The sequence below is a fragment of the Oncorhynchus masou genome, chromosome 11 (genome assembly GCF_036934945.1).
Source record: "Oncorhynchus masou masou isolate Uvic2021 chromosome 11, UVic_Omas_1.1, whole genome shotgun sequence".
Classification (NCBI taxonomy): domain Eukaryota; kingdom Metazoa; phylum Chordata; class Actinopteri; order Salmoniformes; family Salmonidae; genus Oncorhynchus; species Oncorhynchus masou.
The window spans coordinates 7,300,135-7,311,193 of NC_088222.1; the positions used below are offsets into that span (position 1 = coordinate 7,300,135).

The following is an 11,059-nucleotide window of genomic DNA, read 5'->3' on the forward strand; positions in this document are numbered from 1 at the left end:
CCCTTACTACTGGTACACTGACCAGGTATCTACCCCTTACTACTGGTACACTGACCAGGTACCTACCCCTTACTACTGGTACACTGACCAGGTACGTACAACTACCCCTTACTACTGGTACACTGACCAGGTACGTTCATCAACCCCTTACTACTGGTACACTGACCAGGTATCTAACCCTTACTACTGGTACACTGACCAGGTATCTACCCCTTACTACTGGTACACTGACCAGGTACGTACAACTACCCCTTACTACTGGTACACTGACCAGGTATCTAACCCTTACTACTGGTACACTGACCAGGTACCTACCCCTTACTACTGGTACACTGACCAGGTACGTACAACTACCCCTTACTACTGGTACACTGACCAGGTACCTACCCCTTACTACTGGTACACTGACCAGGTATCTAACCCTTACTACTGGTACACTGACCAGGTATCTACCCCTTACTACTGGTACACTGACCAGGTACCTACCCCTTACTACTGGTACACTGACCAGGTATCTACCCCTTACTACTGGTACACTGACCAGGTATCTACCCCTTACTACTGGTACACTGACCAGGTATCTACCCCTTACTACTGGTACACTGACCAGGTACGTACAACTACCCCTTACTACTGGTACACTGACCAGGTATCTACCCCTTACTACTGGTACACTGACCAGGTACCTAACCCTTACTACTGGTACACTGACCAGGTATCTACCCCTTACTACTGGTACACTGACCAGGTATCTACCCCTTACTACTGGTACACTGACCAGGTATCTACCCCTTACTACTGGTACACTGACCAGGTATCTACCCCTTACTACTGGTACACTGACCAGGTATCTACCCCTTACTACTGGTACACTGACCAGGTACCTAACCCTTACTACTGGTACACTGACCAGGTATCTACCCCTTACTACTGGTACACTGACCAGGTATCTAACCCTTACTACTGGTACACTGACCAGGTATCTACCCCTTACTACTGGTACACTGACCAGGTACCTAACCCTTACTACTGGTACACTGACCAGGTATCTAACCCTTACTACTGGTACACTGACCAGGTATCTACCCCTTACTACTGGTACACTGACCAGGTACCTACCCCTTACTACTGGTACACTGACCAGGTACCTACCCCTTACTACTGGTACACTGACCAGGTACCTACCCCTTACTACTGGTACACTGACCAGGTACCTACCCCTTACTACTGGTACACTGACCAAGTACCTACCCCTTACTACTGGTACACTGACCAGGTACCTACCCCTTACTACTGGTACACTGACCAGGTACCTACCCCTTACTACTGGTACACTGACCAGGTACCTACCCCTTACTACTGGTACACTGACCAGGTATCTACCCCTTACTACTGGTACGCTGACCAGGTACCTACCCCTTACTACTGGTACGCTGACCAGGTACCTACCCCTTACTACTGGTACGCTGACCAGGTACCTACCCCTTACTACTGGTACACTGACCAGGTACCTATAACCCCCTGGTATAGGGTGAAAAGAGTACTGAAAGTAGCTCATGTAAAACTGTGAGAGACGGAATCTAAAACAAAAATCCAGAAAATCACATTGTATGATTTTTAAGTAATTAATTTGCGTTTTATTGCATGACGTAAGTATTTGATCACCTACCAACCAGTAACCACACTGTGTGTATAAATTGGCCCACAAAACACCTTTACAGCATTCAATTTACAGCACACTTCTTTTCTTCTAATTTTTTTACTTTTTCCAAATGTTGTTACATTAGACTTATTCTAAAATGGATAAAAAATTAAATAAAATCTATTGACAAATCTACACACAACCGTAATGACAAAGCGAAAACAGGTTTTTCGCTTTTGCTATGACACTCTAAATTGAGCTCCGGTGTTTCTATTGATCATCTTTGAGCTGGTTCTACAAGTTGGACTCCACCTGAGGTAAATTCAATTGATTGGATATTATTTGGAAAGGAACACACCTGTCTATATAAGGTCCCACAGTTGACAGTGCATGTCAGAGCAAAAACCAAGCCATGAGGTCGAAGGAATTGTCCTTAGAGCGCTGAGACAAGATTGTGTCGAGCTACAGATCTGGGTAAGTGTACCGTAAAATGTCTGCAGCATTGAAGGTCCCCAAGAACACAGTGGCCTCCATAATTCTTAATTGAAGAAGTTTGGAACCACCAAGACTCTTCCTAAAGCTGGCCGCCCGGGCAAACTGAGCAATCGGGGGAGAACAGCCTTGGTCAAGGAGATGACCAAGAACCCAATGGTCTCAGACAGAGCCTTCCAGAAGTACAACCATCTCTGCAGCACTCCACCAATCAGGCCATTATGGTAGAGTGGCCAGATGGAAGCCACTCCTCAGTAAAAGGCTCATGACATCCTTCGAGTTTGCCAAAAGTCACCTAAAGGACTCTGAGAAACATGATTCTCTGGTGTGATGAAAACGACATTGAACTCCCTGGCCTGAATGCCAAGCGTCACATCTGGAGGAAACCAGGCACCGCTCATCACCTGGCCAATAACATCCCTACGGTGAAGGATGGAGGAGGTGGCAGCATCATGCTGTGGGGATGTTTTTCAGTGGCAGAGACTGGAAGACTAGTCAGAGAGATCCTTGAGAGAGATCCTTCATGAAAAACTGCTACAGAGTGCTCTGGACCTCAGACTGGGGTGAAGGTTCATCTTCCAACAGGACAACGACCCTAAGCACACAACCAAGACAACGCAGGAGTGGATTCGGGACAAGTCTCTGAATGTCCTAAAGTGGCCCCAGCAAGAGCCCGGACGTGAACCCGATCGAACATCTCTGGATAGACCTGAAAATAGCTGTGCAGCGACGCTCCCCATCCAACCTGACAGAGCTTGAGAGGCTCTGCAGAGAAGAATGGGAGAAACTCCCCAAATATACAGTCAAGTCACACCTCATTCAAGGGTTTTCTTTATTTTTTATTATTTTCCACATTGTAGAATAAACAAATCAATATATTTTAGGATCTTCAACATAGCCACCCTTTACCTTGATGACAGCTTTGCACACTCTTGGCATTCTCTCAACCAGCTTCATGAGGTAGTCACCTGGAATGTATTTCAATTAACAACTTTAAGTGCAGTCGCAAAAACCATCAAGCGCTATGATGAAACTGGCTCTCATGAGGACCGCCACAGGAAAAGAAGACCCAGAGGATAGGATACGTTCATTAAAGTTACCAGCCTCAGATTGCAGCCCAAATCAATGCTTCATAGAGTTTAAGTAACAGACAACTCAACATCAACTGTTCAGAGGAAACTGCGTGAATCAGTCCTTCATGGCCGAATTGCTGCAAAGAAACATGAGCAATGGACATTAGACTGGTGGAAATCTGTCCTTTGGACCAAATGTGAGATTTTTGGTTCCAACCGCCGTGTCTTAATGAGATGCAGAGTAGGTGAACGGATGATCTCCACATGTGTGGTTCCCATCGTGAAGCATGGAGGAGGAGGAGGAGTGATGGTGTGGGGTGCTTTGCTGGTGACACGGTCAGTGATTTTTTAGAATTCAAGGCACACTTAACCAGGCATGGATACCACAGCATTCTGAAGGGATACGCCATCCCATCTGGTTTGCGCTTAGGAAATAATACAATATGAGACGTGCTTCACAAGTCTGATTTTGGCACGGCTTAGAATGCCTCTCGGAATGCCTCATCGACGCTGTCAGTTTCATATATATATATATATATATATATATAATCATTGTAATGGAACTATCCACTAGTTTTTCTGTTGCCCCTGATCACATCCCCTCATTGTAATGGACCTATCCACTAGTTTTTCTGTTGTCCCTAATCACATCCCCTCATTGTAATGGACCTATCCACTAGTTTTTCTGTTGTCCCTAATCACATCACCTCACACACACACTGTTGAGAATAGTTTGTGATGGTGTAGTTACTAACGTTAACGTTGTGTCTTCCAGAGGAAGTATGGTACCTGTCCCCACGGTGGCTATGGGCTCGGCCTGGAGAGGTTCCTAACCTGGCTGCTAAACAGGCACCACATCAGAGACGTGTGCCTCTACCCCCGCTTCATTCAGCGCTGTCGACCCTAAACCAAACAACTACCCTGGCCCCCTCTGTCTGCAGCTAGATGGCACTGCAACAGACCCAAGGGTACGTCCCAAATGGCAACTTTTATATATAGTGCACTTCTTTTGATCAGGGTTCATATTTGATCTGGTAAAAAAAAAAAAAAAAAAAGTAGTGCACTACTTGGGGTGCCATTTGGGACGAAGCCCCCAATTATCCTATTAAACTGCAGGAAACCAACTTACAACGCTTGAGAACCAAGACGAGATCACTTAATTAATCAAATCACATTTTTATTTTGACATGTACAAATGTTTAGGTAGATGTTATTACGGGTGTATCGAAATCCTTGTGTTTCTAACCTCTTATTAACAGCAGCAGTAGTAGCCATTAATTCACAACCTAAAAGTAAAAGAATGGAATGAAGAAATGTATCAATTAGAATGAGGATTATTTCAGGATACGAGACACAAATCTGCCAATTTTAAAGGTTTGAAATGTTACGGTGTTTTTTGTTGTTGTTGTTGTTGACAACTTGCAATTTATGCTGTCCAGCAAATCCAATATGTCTGCCAATAAATGTCTACTGTATGTGCTACTAAGATGTTGCTGTTCAATGTTTTTTTCTGTGGGGAGTTCATTATTCCTGGGTCCCAATTGATACTCTATTAACCTAATATAGTAATATATTGACTATAGTGATGAGGATGTGCGACAGTCAGTCAATCAACATTTAGGTCATGTTTGCTCCCGTCCGGGTTTGGCCGCCGTCCGGGTTTGGCCGCTGTAATATCTTGAAATAATTATTAAAGTACTGCTTTCGATATGATTTAAAACAAGTGTTTATCCTATCCGTCTAAGCCCAATATTAGACTAAATGAGCCTAAAGTTACTCCTTACAGACCAAGTAGCATGTTCTGTTTTGAGAGGTTGAATTGGCTCTGGAAGCCAGAACAGCCAAATACTCCACATATTCTCAATTGCAGAACGATTCTAGAAACATAAATCCCTCTGCTTTCATATCAAAATAATTTTACAAACACGAAATTCACACTTAACTGTACGCTTGTTTTTACAGCCCACAGTATTTTCAGTGACGAGGCGTTGTGTGTTAACGGGCGCCTGACTGTCAAAGTGGGGGTGCAATGTTTTCTTCTTCTTCTCACTCCTCACTTCTCACTCAAATCATCGACATGAACTCCAACTTGTAGCACCAGTCATGGAGATGTATTCTGATATAAACAGCATGCAATGCAATACACGGCACATTATCCAACTTTACACAACAAAAAGCTCTGCTCTCACGCACGCTGCACCATATAACTCCGTACTCTGATTTGGTTCAACCTCCCCCTCACCAGAAACAGTAAGTTGCTAGCTAGCATTACCTGGAATGCTCTACAACACAAAATGTGTCTTATTTGTGATGTTCGAATAATATTTACAAACAAATTGATATAAATTGTACATTCAAATCATCACTTCATAGTATAAAAATCACTTTTGACATACAGTGCTTTGCAACCAACAACATACCGTTGGTTTGGTGCTTGTTCACTGGGACGATTCTTAACTGAAACATCCTCCCTCGTAAGCAAGCAAACCAGCCAATAAGATGTCATGTCGAGTGGGTGAAGGCAAGACACCAAAAACCCATGGGCTTAATAAGGATCCGACCCTTTAAAAAAAAATGTTCTCCTAAAATGACGTACCCAAATCTAACTGCCTGTAACTCAGACCCTGAAGCAAGGATATGCATGTTATTGGTACCATTTGAAAGGAAATACTTTGAAGTTTGTGGAAGTGTGAAAGGAATGTAGTAGAATATAACACAATAGATCTGGTGAAAGATGATACAAAGAAAAAAACAACCGTTCTTTTTGTATTTTTTTTTTAACCAGCCCAGCAATTTAGATTTTGGCCACTAGATGGCAGCAGTATGTGCACTGTTTTAGACTGATCCAATGAACCATTGCATTTCTGTTGAAATGTTGTATTTTAGACTGCCCAAATGTGTCTAATGTGTTTATTAATATACTTCTCATGTTCAAAACTGCACTCTCCTCAAACAATAGCATGGTATTCTTTTCACTGTAATAGCTGCTGTAAATCGGACAGTGCAGTTAGATTACCGATTTAATTTAAGCTTTCTGCCCATATCAGATATGTTTGTCTGGTGTCTTGTTTTGCACGCTTTGTACAAAATAATAACATGCAGTACTACGGGATATTTCTTAACGTAGCTCTTTATCAGCTAGCTACAACTTGCATGTTCACGTATCTCCAACCACGATCAACTGCCCATGACCTAACCATCTGGGTGGTCTTAACCAATCATAGCACAGTATGATACGGTGGTAAAATGCATCCAATTATAATTCAGTATGTTTACACATATGAATATTACATCTGGGAAATGTTCTTGTTACGTACAACCTCATGCTAAACACATTAGCCTACGTTTGCTCAACTGCCCCGTGGATGGGACAACTGTCCCGTTAGCGCAACTGTCCTGTGGATGGGACAACTGTCTTGTGGATGGGACAACTGTCCCGTTAGCGCAACTGTCCCGTGGATGGGACAACTGTCCCGTTAGCGCAACTGTCCCGTGGATGGGACAACTGTCCCGTTAGCGCAACTGTCCTGTGGATGGGACAACTGTCCCGTTAGCTCATCTGTCCCGTGGATGGGACACCGATCCCGAAGAAGCTCTTAACAAAGTGGAAAGGGGAATCCCTCATCCCTGTTAACACAATTCAACACTTCTTTTTTTACAATCCATATTTATGAACAGAATACAATTAGGTTTTTTTTAGCTTCTGCCACAATAAATTATATTTTGTCAAATTATTATATGTTCAGAACACAAGGCCAGAAAAAATGTGGGCATTACAATACACTGTGTTAATTTTTTATTTCCCGAGCCCTTATCACAGTCAAGACACAACTCTTGTATAGTAAAAAACAACAACAATGTAATATAACAGAATGAAATGGAACAATATTTTTCCAAGCGAAATAAAGTTGACGCTCATCTCGCGTCTGGAACAGTTATTGTCAGTGATTCTTTGAAATGGATCTCCATTTGATGTGTTTAAAGATAATTTATTCAGGGTTACAAACCAAAACAAGTCTCTTCGATATACATATTTTAGTTTATTTTGCCTGTTTTGTAATTTTCTATATTGGTGATGAATCTTAGAGCAGTCCACAGTGTCCAGAGATATTTATTTTTTTCAAGGTACTTGCTGAAGCATATAGACAATATCACCATCATTCAGCAGTGATTTAATATATATTTATATTTGAACAAGATTTTCTGACTAACATTGAAAAGCAAGATTTGTTCCTGAAATTGAAACCTCGGGCCAAGTTATCAATGCGCTGTTTAAAATTCAGCTTTTCATCTAAACAAATACCAAGATATTTATAGGAGGTGAACTTATCAATTTACTGGCTGTTTTATATAGTTCAAGTTTGCAAATGTCTCGATTTGTTTACTTTGAGGGGAAAAGAAAACCATAAACTTTTTTTCTTCTTTAATTTTTAAGCACAAGTTTCAATTGGAAAAGCTGCTTTGTGAATAAACATCAAAAACCAACTGTATTGGAATCAATGGAAACAGGATGAACCTGAGCTCAATATTCGAGGGTCAAAGGAAAAGTTCTGAATACTTGTAAATATTGACTCGGAACTAGTACCCCTTGTATATAGCCTAGTTATCATTACTCAGTACTGGTACTCTGTGTATATAGCCTAGTTATCATTACTCAGTACTGGTACCCTTGTATATAGCCTAGTTATCATTACTCAGTACTGGTACCCCTTGTATATAGCCTAGTTATCATTACTCAGTACTGGTACTCTGTGTATATAGCCTAGTTATCATTACTCAGTACTGGTACCCTTGTATATAGCCTAGTTATCATTACTCAGTACTGGTACCCCTTGTATATAGCCTAGTTATCATTACTCAGTACTGGTACCCTTGTATATAGCCTAGTTATCATTACTCAGTACTGGTACCCTTGTATATAGCCTAGTTATCATTACTCAGTACTGGTACCCCTTGTATATAGCCTAGTTATCATTACTCAGTACTGGTACCCCTTGTATATAGCCTAGTTATCATTACTCAGTACTGGTACCCCTTGTATATAGCCTAGTTATCATTACTCAGTACTGGTACCCTTGTATATAGCCTAGTTATCATTACTCAGTACTGGTACCCTTGTATATAGCCTAGTTGTCATTACTCAGTACTGGTACCCCTTGTATATAGCCTAGTTATCATCACTCAGTACTGGTACCCCGTGTACATAGCCTAGTTATCATTACTCAGTACTGGTACCCCTTGTATATAGCCTAGTTGTCATTACTCAGTACTGGTACCCCGTGTATATAGCCTAGTTATCATTACTCAGTACTGGTACCCTTGTATATAGCCTAGTTGTCATTACTCAGTACTGGTACCCGTGTATATAGCCTAGTTATCATCACTCAGTACTGCTACCCCTTGTATATAGCCTAGTTATCATTACTCAGTACTGGTACTCTGTGTATATAGCCTAGTTATCATTATTCAGTACTGGTACCCCTTGTATATAGCCTAGTTATCATTACTCAGTACTGGTACTCTGTGTATATAGCCTAGTTATCATTATTCAGTACTGGTACCCCTTGTATATAGCCTAGTTATCATTACTCAGTACTGGTACCCTTGTATATAGCCTAGTTATCATTACTCAGTACTGGTACCCCTTGTATATAGCCTAGTTATCATTACTCAGTACTGGTACCCCTTGTATATAGCCTAGTTATCATTACTCAGTACTGGTACCCTTGTATATAGCCTAGTTGTCATTACTCAGTACTGGTACCCCTTGTATATAGCCTAGTTATCATTACTCAGTACTGGTACCCCTTGTATATAGCCTAGTTATCATTACTCAGTACTGGTACCCCTTGTATATAGCCTAGTTATCATTACTCAGTACTGGTACCCCTTGTATATAGCCTAGTTATCATCACTCAGTACTGGTACCCCTTGTATATAGCCTAGTTATCATCACTCAGTACTGGTACCCCTTGTATATAGCCTAGTTATCATCACTCAGTACTGGTACCCCTTGTATATAGCCTAGTTATCATTACTCAGTACTGGTACCCCTTGTATATAGCTTAATTATCATCACTCAGTACTGGTACCCCTTGTATATAGCCTAGTTATCATTACTCAGTACTGGTACCCCTTGTATATAGCCTAGTTATCATTACTCAGTACTGGTACCCCTTGTATATAGCCTAGTTATCATTACTCAGTACTGGTACCCCTTGTATATAGCCTAGTTATCATTACTCAGTACTGGTACCCCTTGTATATAGCCTAGTTATCATTACACAGTACTGGTACCCCTTGTATATAGCCTAGTTATCATTACTCAGTACTGGTACCCCTTGTATATAGCCTAGTTATCATTACTCAGTACTGGTACCCCTTGTATATAGCCTAGTTATCATTACACAGTACTGGTACCCCTTGTATATAGCCTAGTTATCATTACACAGTACTAGTCACTTTTAATGTTTACATGTTTTACTGATTTCATTTGTGTATATACTGTATTTTAGTCATGATTCATCCTATATAACTCCTGCTGTACATTCCTTATCCTAACTACTATCCATACTGTCTATACACACCATCCTATATAACTACTGTCTATACACACCGTCCTATATAACTACTGTCTATACACACCGTCCTATATAACTACTGTCTATACACACCATCCTATATAACTACTGTCTATACACACCATCCTATATAACTACTGTCTATACACACCATCCTATATAACTACTGTCTATACACACCATCCTATATAACTACTCTCTATACACACCATCCTATATAACTACTGTCTATACTGTCTATACACACCATCCTATATAACTACTCTCTATACACACTGTCCTATATAACTACTGTCTATACACACCATCCTATATAACTACTGTCTATACTGTCTATACACACCATCCTATATAACTACTGTCTATACACACCATCCTATATAACTACTGTCTATACTGTCTATACACACCATCCTATATAACTACTCTCTATACACACTGTCCTATATAACTACTGTCTATACACATCATCCTATATACAGTGGGGCAAAAAGGTATTTAGTCAGCCACCAATTGTGCAAGTTCTCCCACTTAAAAAGATGAGAGAGGCCTGTAATTTTCATCATAGGTACACTTCAACTATGAAAGACAAAATTAGAAAAAAAATCCAGAAAATCACATGACCCCAGGGCGGAGGCCAGTGACAGATATGACCCCAGGGATGAGGCCATTGACAGATATGACCCCAGGGCGGAGGCCAGTGACAGATATGACCCCAGGGCGGACTGAGCAGACAGCATCTGATGTGAAAGATGTATACTAACAGTGCCACCCTGTGGTCATCAACAAGTGCATCTCATTGTCCTCACCTCACCAGGTTTCATAACTGAAACCTCACAAAGTTAGCAGATCTTCTAAGTGGATAATTTATTATCCATTTGTTGGCCTCCCTAAGGTGGATCCAATTCAGTGACTGGGCCCTCGGACAGATGACGTCATCAAGGGTCTGTGTGAACAGGGGGAGGAACCCATTCAGTGACTGGGCCCTCAGACAGATGACATCATCAAGGTGTCACTGGTCCGTCACATGCACCACATTGAGATGCTGCATGAACTGGAAGTTGAGTACTCTCAGGTGCAGGCAGAGCAGGTATGTGGTACTGTACTGAGGTGTGAGTGACCTGGATGTTGAGTACTCTCAGGTGAAGGCAGAGCAGGTATGTGGTACTGTACTGAGGTGTGAGTGACCTGGACGTTGAGTACTCTCAGGTGCAGGGAGAGCAGGTATGTGGTACTGTACTGAGGTGTGAGTGACCTGGATGTTGAGTACT

The 11,059-nt window shown here is 41.6% G+C and overlaps 1 protein-coding gene across 1 annotated transcript in view; it reads left to right on the forward strand.

Annotated features, from left to right (window-relative positions):
* The window catches only part of LOC135548061 (asparagine--tRNA ligase, cytoplasmic-like), a 24,806-nt gene extending 20,113 nt beyond the window's left edge, over nucleotides 1–4,693 (forward strand). Inside the window, exon 15 of the mRNA XM_064977293.1 lies at nucleotides 3,983–4,693. Within this exon, the coding sequence (XP_064833365.1) occupies nucleotides 3,983–4,114 (132 nt within the window). The 3' untranslated portion in view covers nucleotides 4,115–4,693. The remainder of the gene's footprint in view (nucleotides 1–3,982) is intronic.
* Nucleotides 4,694–11,059: the final 6,366 nt, after the last annotated feature.